The sequence below is a fragment of the Stegastes partitus genome, unplaced genomic scaffold (assembly GCF_000690725.1).
Source record: "Stegastes partitus isolate 25-593 unplaced genomic scaffold, Stegastes_partitus-1.0.2 Scaffold1331, whole genome shotgun sequence".
Lineage (NCBI taxonomy): Eukaryota > Metazoa > Chordata > Actinopteri > Pomacentridae > Stegastes > Stegastes partitus.
In genome coordinates, this window is record NW_007579062.1 from 68,243 (window position 1) to 82,886 (window position 14,644).

At 39.9% G+C, this 14,644-nt stretch overlaps 1 protein-coding gene across 2 annotated transcripts in view; it reads left to right on the plus strand.

Moving 5' to 3' along the window:
- Nucleotides 1-14,644, plus strand: part of kiaa0513 (KIAA0513 ortholog) — a 34,206-nt gene that overhangs the window by 2,233 nt on the left and 17,329 nt on the right. For both annotated transcript variants that reach the window (XM_008298601.1, XM_008298603.1), the window contains exon 2: nt 9,830-10,412. In XM_008298601.1, coding sequence (XP_008296823.1) covers nt 10,012-10,412 — 401 coding nt within the window. In that variant the 5' untranslated portion in view covers nt 9,830-10,011. The remainder of the gene's footprint in view (nt 1-9,829; nt 10,413-14,644) is intronic.

Below are 14,644 nucleotides of genomic sequence, written 5' to 3' on the forward strand. Positions count from 1 at the left end.
TTTGTGGTTGTTTTGTGTGTCTTTCTTGTCATTTTGTGTCTTTGTGGTTGTTTTGACTCTCATTTTTGTCATTTTCGGTCTTTTTGCAGTTGTTTTGTGTCTCTTAGTCCATTAAATAATGAGCTGAAGGAGAGAAAATTAATCAGATGCTATTTAAACAAATGTAGTTTGAGCAGAAATATAAATCATTTGCTGCTTTCTAAATGCAGAGACTGGATGTTTTTTTTTTGTAATATCTAGTAGTAAATGTAATATCTTCTGGTTTTGGGCTGTTGCTCAGACAAAACAAGACGTTTGAAGATGTCACCATCTGCTGTAGTAAATACAAAATAGATTTTTTTTTTTCTGTGTTTTCTCAACAAAAAGATTGATTATCGTCCTGGCAGCGCTGTAAAGTGCAGCTGCCAGGTACAGCGCTTTGGAAAGTGTCTCCTGTTGATCCGCAGCAGCTATTAAATCGTACTTTATCTGCTCAGCTCGCTTATAAAATTACCAGATTGTTTAATGGAGTCTGGCACGACGTCCTCTTCCTCTCACATCCAGCCGGTAACCAGGGAGATGCAGCAAAGTTAAACGGCCGTAATATCATGATGATTTTATTTGTGCGTTCGATTCTCTGGCTGCTCAAATGTGGAGATTTTATGCTTTTGTTTTGCGGCAGGAAAAGGGATGTCTTTTGTCTTTGGGGGGGGTTTTCTCGAGCAAAACAACACATTTGAAGGTGTCAGCTTTTGATTTATTACATTTATTTTTGTGTATTTTCTACACTAGAGCTGCAGTAATTAACTCATTAATAGATTAACTGTTTTTCTAAGAACCAAAAAAGTCTGAATTCTTTGATTCCAGCTTCTTATATGTGAATATTTTCTCGTTTATTTCCTCTGTGACCGTAAACTGAATCTGGGTCGTGGTTTTGTCCACAACCAATGACACAATAACACATTTATAGCTGTAAACCTTTGATGTTTTACTTTCTAAAGGGCATTTTTTCAGCTTTTTCCCAACTAAAGCTGCAGCTAATAATTGATTAGTTATCAGCTCAGACTTAATCACTGACTGTTTTGTTGATCAATTAATCTGTTTTGAGTCATTTTACAAGAAGAAAAAAAGTCTAAGTTCTCTGATTCTAGCTTTTAAAATGTGAATATTTTCTGGTTTCTTTCCTCCTTTTTGAGTAAACTTAATATTTTAGGTTTTTGCAGATGAAACGAGACATTTGTGAAACACCGATTAACATGTTTACCTTATTTTTGACATTTATAAACCAAAAAAAACAAAAAATAATCCTCAGCTGCAGCCATAATTTAGACGAAGTGATTTACCGATGATGAAAATAACCCGCAGGCAGTAAACACTGCACACTGGAGACACTTTTAAAGCCTTTTTACTCCACAAATCCCCGCGTTGCACTTCTGAGTCAGCATTACTCACCCTGTTGCATCACATTAATTAGCAGGTAAAGAGGCCTGACAGATTATTACGAAGCTGCAGATATTATCCCGGTTTTATCTGGACGCACACACGGAGGAGGACTTCCTCTCAGCTTTCACCGCAGCCTCGGCTCATTTCTGGTGTTTGTTGAGCTGCTTTGTTGTGCTTGTCTGAGGCTATCGACGACAGCGGGCCTATCTCTGCTCGTCTTCCACTCCAGGTCCAACGTTTCTTAGTTTCCAGACCAGCGTTTTGTCTGCAGCCTTACACGAGGGCCGGTGATGGGAAGCTGCAAGAGGGAGGACGTGGAGGGGAAATGAGGCAGGAGAGGAGGTGTTGGCGCGGAACAGATTGCATTTGCATTTTCACTATTAAAAAGCTGATTTTTGTAATTTCATGGCGCGTGTAGAAGATGAGCTCTGAGCCCGGTCGGTCCTCTGAGGAGCAGAGTTAGTGCCGTTCTGCTGGGAACAGGTTGTCCAGACCCAGAACTCATCCGCCAGCAGCCACTTCTGCTTATCTCATGCGATTACGAGGCAGTTCGGGCCGTCGCTCTCTGATTATGTGGTTCTGCTTTGCACACAGACAGTTTGTTTTTTACATTATACTGCACCATATACACCAGATCACACCGGGAGCGGCAGTAAATCAGTGAACATTTTGGGAAGGTGGAAGGATTTCGTGCGGTTTTTATGGTTGCTGTCGGTCACACGAAGCCGTGGTTCCCACTCGGTGGTGATAAAAGTCGTCGCTGCTAGCGCCTGTAATCGCGCAAACACCTCCGTCTGATATCGTGAAGTCCTGTTTGGCTGCTTTAGAGGAGGTTGAGGTTAACACAGTTCATCCAGGACTCCTGAACCTGCAGCAGCCACAGTATTCATCGACCTGCTGCCCGTAAACAGCTGATACTGATGAGTCTGTATTGATGGACGACATGTAGCCGGTGGTATTTGGTGCCTGAGATGTCCTTTGCAACCAGAGTTTGCACAGTCATGTGTGCCATGTGAGATTTTACTGTGTGATTCTAACTTTTGCTGCAAACCAAATTGCCCTCCGGGGACATTAAAGATTTTCAAAGTCAAAATCAGTAATTATTGCTAATAAATAGTGAAGCACGATATTAAAATTTCTGGCCGATATCGATATCCGATATTAAGATTTCTGATATCGCCGATAACCGATATTACCGATGTCGATATACAAAAATGGGTATAAGCAAGCACTGTAAGGACGTGAAAACTATTCAAAAGAAGCTAAATTACACCACATAGTCTTCTTTATTACATAACAGAAGTAGAACATATTTGAACTTATTTTAGGATATTTAGCGTTCAAGTCCAGGAGCATTTAAGTAAAAACATCTGTGGACTAGCAGTGTTATCAAATGTAGAGACGAAGGCGCTGATGTTAGACAATCATCACATCGGATTAATTTGTTCATCGGACCGATACCGATATATCAGAAAAAACACTAATATCGGCCGATACCGATGTGGTCGCCGATATATTGTGCATTCCTACTAATAAACGTTTTTTGCATTTTAAGTTTGTCGTTTTCTACATAAAAACAACAAGTACCCACTAGCTGTTTAGTTAGCTGCTTAGCTAGCTGTTTAGTTGGCTGCTTAGCTAGCTAGCAGCTATCCACTGCTTCCCCCCATGGACTGGTTGTTCTTTGTGTTTGCTAGCTTTTACGAAAAACTGTTGTTGTGGGTCGGCTTGAAGCTTTATGTGAGTTCTGACTGCAGGAAAATGTCGCTGTAGAATCTTTATTATGTTTGTTTTTAGGGGAGAAAATGGTACAACTCCATGGTTCGTACTTCTAAGCACACCCTTAAAAACTGATTTAATGCATTTTTGGGTAAACTGGGAGAGGACGACGACAAAAAGCGATCGATATCTTTGTTGAGTAGCGTTTTTTTCCTCCACTCTAACATCAGCACCAACAACATAAAAAATTGCAAAAAATAAGCAGCTTTCCTCTGCAGAAACTCAGACTATTTTCGATGTAGTTTAGAATATCGGCCTTCTGATCGTCCCTTTTAGCTTTTTTGTTAGCATGTAGGATCCAACATCATCGAACTCTAAGTGCAACAAAACGACAACAAACAGTAGCTACCAGCCAGAACTCCAGTATGTAGGAAACAGGGTAATGGACCGGGGTGAACTGATTACTAGCCTTTAATAATTTAACTGATTTTTAAAAAATACTAGCGGATAAGGGAGAAGACAAAGCATGTGCATGTCAGAAAATGTGTTGTAGATCATTTGCAGGGTCCTCACCAGGATTTTTTGACAACGTAACAGGGAGAGGAGGGGGGACCGAAAGCAAATCGTTGGCCGGTTAGCGACTACCGCTAGCGGCTAGCGAATAGCAGCGAAGACGACAGTAGAGAAACTGTATCGGCGCTTGTTGCTAAATATTTTCCCGCTACATACCCTCGACCTAACGGGTTGTCACTCTGTCATAATGCTGGTGACAACCCTGAGTTGTAGTACCTGGTTGTTCCACCAGGTGGAGCCTCTCACTGTTTGATCCTGTAGAGACCAGAGGAGGTGTCACTCAGACTGCAGTTCATGCCGGCAGCAGAGAGCATTGTGGGAATTTAGCAGCAACGGGACCATGACAGAGACTCTGAGGAGGTTCTTGTCTTCCGGCTCGAGACCCCAAAATGAATATTCGTGCTGCTACGCGTGACTGTAGTTGACAACAGCACCGTCATTACATTTCACTTAGCAGACACTTTTATCCAAAGCGACGTACATCTGAGAGCAGAAACAACACAAGCAAGGATCTAGTCGGGAGAAAACAATCTGGATAAGTGCCACAGAACAAGTTCAAGTGTGATCGGGCGTTGATGCCGATAGCAGGCTGTGTGGGAGGTGACAGGATTTTCTTTTTTTACACGGGAAATAGCTCGTTGTACTTCATTTGTGTTAATGATTATGCGATTATTGCACGAATTCGCTGCCGGCTAATGATTAGGAAGGTAAATATGTTAGACCACGTAGTGAATTTTCTGTTGTTGATGGTGATGTTGCTGGTCCAGAACATTCAGAGAATCTGGAACCAACATGTTTTCCATGTGATTCCAATACTGGGCACAAAACAGTAGTTGTACATGTTGATGTTTAGCTATTTACAGTTTTACAGACAGTGTTTAACAATCAGCTGGATGTATCGTCCAACACCTTCCTCCTCTGCTCACTGTTTCTGAGCCGTGCCGCATTTATTCTATCGATCCAGGCTTCATTAAATATACTAAAGTTAGCGTAAATAATAAAAAACGAGCTGATTCTGAGGAGGTCAGGAGTGGAACTTTTCTCAGATTTGGTTGATTTTTATCTATAGCATGTCCCAGTTCTCCTTAAATGAAACATGTAAAACATAAACAAAAGCATTTTAATGAAGTTTTGAATTGCAGTTTCAGTTTTTTCAAAGCTTTAACGACGAGCATTTAGTTTTTTCTGGAGAGTATCGATCGCGTTCATCAATCATAATCTGTCTCAGCCTGGAAAGAACCAGTCGACGCCTAAAACAAACAAATTATTGGTAAGGGAAAGATGAAGGCTCCTGTTGAGTCATTCATAATTCACGCTGTTTAAATCTAGTAGAAATTTACACCGAATGTGAGCAGAAAGATGAAGATTAGAGTTGCTCACAGGGAGGAGCAGCCTTGTTTGCTCAGGAGAGGCTTCGCTTCTGGTGACACAATAATGGGAACACCGAACAAGCGAACCTCTCAGGTTGCACAAGGACACCAGAGGATTGCGGGTCAGGGAATTCCCAGGTCGGGGTTTTTGGTTCCTGCTTCCTTGAGGCTGCTCAGGAATGTGGAAAAATAAAAAATAAAAGGCTGCACTGATATCCCATAATGCCGCGTCTGACAGGAGAGTAAAAGCTGATTTATCACTTTTGCATTCTGCCGCATGAAGTATGTGTTGGGGGTGGGAGAAGCTCGGGGCGACGTTGTGTAACAGCGCCGGCCTCTGCAGCGAGGAAGAGGAGGAGGAGGAGGATGAAGCAGCAGAGGAGCCCTCCGTCCTGGCTGAGGGAGGGTCTGGTCGGCCACGTTTCTCTGCAGCCGGCTGATTCACTGAACCGCCGCCAGACGTCCTCGGCGGGAGTCACGACCGGGAGGCCGCCGACCGAGAGGCTCTGCTGCTCGGCGTCCTGCGACACTTTCACCTTCCAGCGCCGCGGCCCATATGCTCAGTGATGCTGGCGCCGGTTCACAGAGTTTCATTGAGACCAACGATTGTGCTGCAACAGAAGGAATCACATTAAATCATCAGGAAGCAGCCCGGAGAGATGATTTAACCCTGGAAACAATCAGTACACGGTTCAAAACTCTGACGTGTAAACGGCTCTGTTCTCTGTCGTCAATGAAGCTGATCAGATTAGTGGCCCTCCTCTGTACGCTGTAAAAAAACAACAACAAACAAACAAAAGAATTAAATCCTGCAAAAAAAACAAAACATCTGGAAGCAACTGTATCAAAAATGTTCTTTAAAAAAAAATAGTAGAATGATGTTAAAATGCTTTTTTCCCTGTAAAATCTGTAAAATAATGATATTTGTACTAAATTTAAAATGGAGTAAATCAGTGTTATTTTACACACAAACATAATTTAACAAAAATTAAAAAAATTACAAACCTGGGAAATTTTTTATTGTAGACTTTGCTCCATTTTTGACATTTTTTCCAGTAAGCATGTAAATTAATATTTTTATTTATAAAACTTTATTCAATATTTACATGTAATATATACATTTTTTTGTTCTTCTGTCAATTTTATTTTTTTTTACAAATCCTAGTTTGTTCTTTTACAATGTGTGAACGTAAAATTACAATATTTTACTGTATTTATATATATACATTTTATTTTAGAAAATATTAGTTCACAGATATATGCTATAATTAAAAACATCTAAATATTAAGGATTAGAAAAATACTAGAAATAGTTTTATAGAAAAAAATAAATATATATGTATATATATTTTTTTTCACCTTAAATGACACTTTAATATATTTGTTTTATTTATTTTAAAATATAATATATTCATAATCAGCTGAAAATATCATTGTTTTACACATATTTGCTGGTATTTTTACAGTTTTTACTTTTTGTTTTTAACACCACAGTTTTCCCCTATTTTATTTTATTTTATTTTTTTGCTGCCAGATTGTCAACATTTATTTATTTTTACAGATTTAGTTTTTGTTTACGAGGCAGGGAGGGATCTTGTGTGGAGTTTGTTCATCAAACTAAACTTGAACCTTCAGACTAGGGATTCTATCAAACTCTTTTCTTATTTCTATCAGTGAAATGATCGTTGATCCGTCGTTCTACGCCGGCCTACGTTGACACCTTTAGCTTCTTTGTTGTTGTTTTTCTTCTGTGTCAACACGTCGTTCCTGCTTCATGATGTCGGTTGTTTCTGTCAGACCCAAACTCTGCCCATCCTCAATGATCACAGAACAAAAAGGATGTTTGTGCATTTTCACAGTTTACAGGCCTGAAGAGAAGAAAACACTCCGGAGGCTCTTGAACGTTTTTATCTTGGTCACGTAGCCTCGAGCGCCGAACCTGACGGAGGTGACGAGATCAGCTGCTTACGTCACGTTTGCCTTTTTCACTCTGGCTGATTTTGTTTGTTGGCCTTCGTCACTAAACGCTGCGTTACGTAACGTCTCCGGCGGCCCGAGGCTCGGCTGGTGTTCACAATGTGGGATCTGTGTGAGTCCAGTCAGGAGACCGGGATCAGCTCAGGGATCAGACCAAGGATGCTGCTGCTGGAGGAGGTGAGGAGTCCTGGGAAGGCCCGAGTGGGAGTCTGCCGCCCAGCGACTTGTTCTGGAGCCGAGCAGAGTTGCACAACAGACTGTGGGAAACGGCATCATCAGATACAACGGTTAAGATTTGTGGTTTTAATCAATGATTGTGACTTCCCTTTATCTGGCGTGTGCTGACTGCGAGTAACGAGGAACTAGGAGGGAGCAGTCATCTCTGATTTCATAATTCGAGGTTTTGAAGCTGCAGAGGAATGATGGTTCTGCACAAAAGCGTCTTAAAAAAGCATCGTTATTTTAAGAAAAATGCCAAAATGACAGTGTTTACCAGAGATAGAAGCTGCAAAAACAGAAATAATCATCAGATATTTATTGTTTTAATGTTCCTGAAGCAACTCAGCAAGCAGTTAAGTGTAAAAATCGTGATATTTGAATAAAATTAAATTATTCTATATGTCTCATTTAACAAAAATCACAATTGCTTTAACCAGATTCTGTCAAAAACAAAAAATTCTGGACTCCTTTGTGCAACAGGGAAGCCATTAATGAGTCAGCTGCGACCAACAGTCACATGATGAAAATTCAGCGCCTTTTGGCCAAACTAAAACTGTAAGTAGTTAAATATCCGTAGTATGTGAGATGCTTTTTGTTTTTGGTAACCCCTGGACACTTGTAAACGTGTTGATTCAAGGTTTCCTCCATTTTTGTAGAATATATAGTCAAAGAAATTCAACTTTTGTGATGGTTTATAACATGATAACGCTGTCAGAAGTCATTTCTGAGTTTATATGGCAGTAAAACAAGAACCCACAGTGAAGAAAAATGAAACGGGAGCAACAACAGAACCTGCTGGAGGGTTGATACGCAGGAGAGGGAATCCTGGCTGTAATTAATCTCGTCTGAAATCTCCCTATTGCCGGGAAACGCAGCCTTATCTGAGGAGGAAGCCTGTTTTAAGGCCACAGCGCTGAACCTGCTCTGATCAGAACACACGTCTTCACACCTCGTCAGTTTAATGTGGGTTTTTGTGCTCTGCAGGTTTAAAAGCGTCACGTTTTCTCACATTCGCTGCTTTAATCAAGGCTTTTAAAGCTTGATTCAAGTTAAGAAACAGAGAAATTAATAACCTCAGGTATGTTTTTTTCACAACATATGTCTTTTTCAATTCTTCAGCTGATCTCATTTCTGTCACAATAAAAGCTGCTGCATCAATTAATCGATGGCTCGTCATCTAATAAGTTCCTCTGCAGCTGTTTTTATATTCAATCACTGACTTGGAGTTATTTTTAAAATAAAAATCATCTAAATCCTCTGATCACAGCTTCTTAAATGTGAATACTTCTTGGTTTCTTTCCTCCTCTGTGACGGTAAACTGAAGATCTTTGGACAAAACGAGACATTTCTCGCGTTGGGCTTTGAGGAAACACCGATAATTAACGGATTCATCCACAACGAAAATAGTCGTTAGTCGCAGGTTTACGTCAGAAACTGGTTTGACTTCAGGAGGTTCAAGCAGGTTTTTCCTGCATTAACTGGAAGTGTTTTTTTTGTAATCCCCCAAAGAGTTTTTAACCAACAGCAATGAGGAATCAGCAGCTTCAGAATGATAGGAAATATATTATCCAGATTTAACTCAGCAGACTGAACATTTTAATTCATCTAGTGGTCAGAAAATGTTTTAAAAATCCAATAAAAGGGTGAAACTCTGGTACAAAGGATGCCGGACAAAATCATTCAAAAAAAGAAAAAAAAGTGCAAATCTTTAATGTTTAAAAACTGTTAAGAAAAAAAGGAAACTACACTGAAAATCTGCTTTTAAGAAAAAAAAGAAGAGAAAATGATATATGCTGATTTAAATACAGCATTAAATCTACAAGTCATGATTACAATATATGTTTTTTGTTTATTTTTACAGTCAACATTTACATTTATACTTTTTTGGTAATTTTAAAAACAATGCAAAATATGTAAAAATAGCTTAAAAATAATACTCATAATATTTTACCATTTTCAGTCCTTAAAACACATAATTTTTTTTATCCACACTGTAAAAGAAAATCCTGTCAAAAAAGGTGAAAAACTACCAGAAAAAAATAGTTTTTAAACAGTGGAAATCTGTAATGTTTAAAAATGATTTAAGAATGATGTCTTTTGCTGATTTAAATACAATAAAATGTCATTTTGTGGTGGTTAAAAATCATAAATGACCAATTTCTTTTGTTTTTGTTTTGTTTTTTGGCTGTTAGAGTGTCAAATAATACTTTTTAAAAAATAATTTTACTAATTTAACAAAATATGAAAAATCTGTAAAATAACAGTAAATTGTTTTTTTTGTTTTTTTTAAAAGTCAGCTTAAAACCATTAATTATTTAATTTTAAAGCTTAATGTGCACTTGGTGTTTCTTGCTAATTAGCAGCCGTTAGCATGTTAGCATACTGAGGTGAGACTGTGAACATTACACCTGCTAACCGTGCTAATGTTAGCATTTAGCTCGTAGCAGCCTCTAACAGCAGCAGACTCCTGTTCTCCTCTCGCTGCCTCCTGGTTCTGGTAAATCGGCTGCTAAACGCTAATTTGATTTTCCATTTTGCTTCGTCTCCAGATGCTCTGGGTCCCTGAGTTCACCGGAGGTCGGCAGCCTCGGGGGGGTGTGATGCTCTGCAGAGTCCGGCTCCAGTAAGGACGGCGGCCTCCAGCTGTTCCCCACATCTGTGAGCAGCAGCCTGATGTTCCCGCGGAGCTCCGAATAACCGAATAGCGTTTACAGAACCAGACCGGTCCAGGATGGAGGGCGTCGCCGTGGACAACCTGATAGATTTTGACCTGCCGTCCGAGGCCTCGACTCTGAGCGTCGACGCCTCTCAGCACCAGGGACACGCCGACATCTTCTCCCCGGAGCCGCCGCCGTCGTCCGCCGGGCTCCACCAGAAGCCGCTACTGCCGGAGCCGATGGCGCCGACCAAGTCCCACCACCACCACCACCATCACCATCACCACGGAGACGACGGAGACAGCGACGCCACCGAGTCGGCGGACAGCGAGAACGACATGGACCCACCGTCCCACGCCTGGGAGCTGCGGAGGTCGTCGTCCTCGTCCAACCACAGCGGGGAGGAGGCCGACGCCGAGGCGGTGGAGCGGAGGCAGTTCATGAAGGCCTACGTGGAGAAGGTGTTCCACGGAAAGTAAGGGGCGGCCATTTTGATTTTGTCCTGCTCAACACATTGTAACATGATACGGGTCACAGTTTTTGGCGCAATTTTTACATTTTTCTTTCCCGCTAAAACTAGCGTAAAAACGACAGCTAGATTTTTGCTGCTTATTCTCTAAATCTGGAGAATCTGATTTATAGTCTGGAGCGTCTCTGCAGCAACGTGAAGCCTCATAGTTAATGTTTTTTTGTGACAGATTTTAAATTAATTTTTAAAAAATCCAGTTCCTGTGATTTTAATTGATTTCGATAATATTTAGTTTATTCCCCAGGTTTTAAAGACGTGTTATCTTTTAAATAAAGTGCCAAAAATGACACCATTTATCGACCAGAAGCTGTAAAAACTGAAATTTTCTACTTTCCAACAGTCCTTGAACTACTCGCGTGGTTCCATTGGAAAAAAAAAAACATTAACAAATTTAATTATGTTGCGTACAAATTCGCAAAAATTAAACCCTTTGACATAAACAGATTCTATAAAAAACAAAATATTCTACACGTCTTATTGCAACCATGAAGCCAAGACAGACTCAGCTGTGACCAACAGTCAAATAGCAAAAATTCAGAGAGTTTTCGGGTTGAACTGCAGGCAGTGTTTCCACAGAGAGGAAATAAAACCTACTGGATGAACAAATAAATACAGCACGGCTCAGCCACTTGTTGGAGATACATCCAGCATTAATGGTGTTGTTTTGTACAAAAATATTTAGAAATCCTCTCTCCTTCTTCGTGGTTTTTTTGTTTTGCTGCAGAGAAAAAATAATCCAGAGTGAGGACAAATCTGGATTGTCTTTTAAAATAATATTTTTGAAGAACACAATCATTATATCAGTAGAAAAACATCATTTATTGACAAATTTAAGGGGTTTTAAAGAGGAGCGACGAGGTCCAGCAGGACAAAAATAATGTGATTTTTTTACTTCAAAGCCTGAAAATATCCTAACAGCCCTGTAAACACATGTTGTAAATTAACATGAGTGCTTCAGGTTTCCTGTCTCACACGACGGCCTGATGTCATTGAAACTGTCCTGGAAGATGCAGGAACATGGAGTCCAGAGCAGGACGCTGCAGACGTCTCCTCTGCTGATGTCGTGCTGCTGGACGGTAGCCATCGCCTCGTAGATGGAGGCTGAAGGTGTCCTTCGTCTCAGAGCACGTTAAATGTCGGTTAAGCGGCGCTGATAGCGAAACACGTGACTGTTTGTCGCTGTCTTTCTTTAATTATGGCTCCTGAGGATGCACGACGTTCATGATTTCATCAGACAGGCCTCGTCCTCCTTGTCTTTTATCTGCTGCTATAAGATGTTCTGGTTTTACCCAAACAGACCAGAACCGTGATTATTTAAACATGTCTGGACCAGATACACAGTGCAGATGTCTGTCGCTCAGGTCTTTACAGTAATAAGGAGCGTTCATGTGTTTCATGACATCTACAGTTTGAATATGACTGATCATTAGTCTAAGATATCTTTAATCTTCCTCAGTTTAACAAAACTACTCTGTCCTTTTGCAATATCTCAAATTAAACCCCTGAACTCAGATCAAGCAAGATTCTGGGCATTTTCTTGCTCCACGTCACATTTTTCTTCATTGTGGGCTAATTTTTTACTGCAACATGAAGTCTAGCACCTCGATGGAAACACAATGAAGAAGGAGAGAGAACTCAGGAATATGTTCTGTGCAGGATAATATAGAAATCATTAAAAAAATAAACACAAGTTGAATTTCTTTAATTGTTTATTAGACAAAAAAAACCCAAAACAAAACAACATGGACCTGCCGTCTCACACCTGGGATCTGAGGAGGTCGTCGTCCTCGTCAAAAAAAACAAAAACAAACAAACAAAAAAAGGAATCCACACTTGCACCTTTTTTTTTTTCGAGGCTCCAGAGGTGTTAGCAATATTAATTTGAAAATAAATTATGGCTCTACATACTGTAGATATTTAGTAGTTATGTTTATGATTTGTTGAAGGTGTCACACTGCCTGCAGTTCAATCAAAAACATCCTGAATCTTTGCAACAAGGAGCTGAGCTTTTATTTTTTATTCTTTCCAGAATCTGGTGCAGGTTTTTTTTTTTTTTGTAGAATTTGAATTTAAATATTTTGTTACTTAGTTTTTAAATTTTGTTTCCGTGCTCTGAGGAAACACTGGCTGCAGTTCAACCTGAAAACTCCCAGAATTTTTGTCACGTGACTGTCGGTCATAGCTGAGTCTCTAATAGCTTCATATTAGCACAGAGCAGTGCAGAATCTTTTGTTTTTTACAGAATTTAGTTCGAGCAAACCATTTCTTCTTAGCAAGCTTTCTAATGAGACATGTAGAATAAAGGCATTTTAATGAAATAGTAAGAATTTGAGCTTAAACTTAATAAATTTTTTGGACGGGACGGAATGTCAGAGATGATTAGTTCAAGGACAATCTGAAAGATGAAAATCTGACAATTCTCTCAGTTTTTTAAAAATAGTTTCTGCCTGATTAATGATGTAATTTTGCAGTTTTTTTGTAAGTCAGGAAACATGCATCTCAAACCTGCCATACTCTTGTCTTCACTGCTCTGCTCTGGAATCACTGGCTGCAGTTCAACCTGAAAGCTCCCAGAATTTTTGTCACGTGACTGTTGGTCACAGCTGAGTCTCTAATAGCTTCATATTTGCACACAGCAGTGCAGAATTTTTTGTTTTTTACAGAATTTAGTTCCAGCAAACCATTTATTTTTTGCACATTTTTCAGTGATGTAGAATGAAGGGATTTTGATGAAATAGCATGAATTTAAGCTCAGGTTTGGTTAATTTTTCGACAGAACAGAACGTCACAGATGATTAGTTCAAGGACAATCTGAAAAATGAAAATTCTCTCTGGTTTTTAATAGTTTCTGCCTGATTAATGATGTAATTTAACAGTTTTTTTTCCAGTATGATGCTTCTCAAACCTGCCTGTCCTCACTAATCTGTGGAAACGCTGCCTGCAGGTCAACCTAAAAACTCTTTGAATATTTGTTATACAACTGTCAGTCACACCTGAATCAGTCATGGCGTCATGTTTGCACAAATGAGAGCAGAATTTTTTGTTTTTTACAGAATGTGGTTTGGGCATACGGTATATTTTGGGCAAGTTTTTAAATTGAGACACGTAGAATAATGACTGAAATGTGATTTTAAGCTCATTTGATTTGGTTTCGTCACAGATGAGTAGTTCAAGGACTGTCTGAAAGGGGAAACTCTGACAATTCTGTCTGGTTTTTACAGTTTCTAGCTGATAAATGGTGTTTTTTTGCCTTTTTATTTATTTTTTCAGTACGTTTCCTTTCAAACCCTCCAGCAGGTTTTACATTCTGCTCATCAAAGTGTGGATGCAGATATTCTGAGTTTTGATGCTGCGGATGTCTGTGGTTTTGTGAGAAGCTAAGTTTGGTTTCTCAGACTTACTTACGTGACCACATGCAGCAGCAGCAGCAGCAGTTTCACCTCCATGTCAGAGCAGCCGGAGGACAAAGTCTGAGTAAATTTCCACCTCGAGCCTCTGATGAACGGAGGAGCTGTTGTTCTCCGATGAGCTCTTTCTGTTTGTGACACTGTTCAGACGCTCAGTGAGCAGCAACAGGTCGGTGAGACACGTGCAGCTGGTGGTCTGACTGGTTTAGGGTTGGCTTAGGGACGTCTGATCAACGTCCAAACATCTCCACGTTTTCACCTCCTGAGACCCTGAATAACTCCACTGAGGTGAAATGTCTAAAGGTCGCCTCGAAATATCAGATTTCTCTTCTATTTAACATCACAGACGTTTTTTTTTTTTTTTTAGCTTGTTTCAGCTGCTGGTCTGATCACGTCTGACCTCCTGAGTTCTGTTTCTCCGTCCGGTTCTGACCCACAGACCCAAACAATGAATTTACATCCTCTGAGTTGAGTCGACCTCCGACCTCCTCGCCTTCTCCAGGACAGACCGGTCGTCCTTCGTTAGCTTCATGATCCCGTTAGTGGGTTTCTAGTCACCCTGTTCTGTCGCAGTAAAAAGAATAAAGATGGAAAACATGCTGCACTTAAAACCAGATAAATAAGTAAATTAAAAAAAGATCTGCCAGAAAAAATTACACACACACACACAAAAAAGAGGTACGTCAACAATTAACTTGTAAAAAATGGTGAAAATAACAGTAAACATCTGTAAAATATTGGTGTTTTTTATTGTATTTAAATACACTAAAC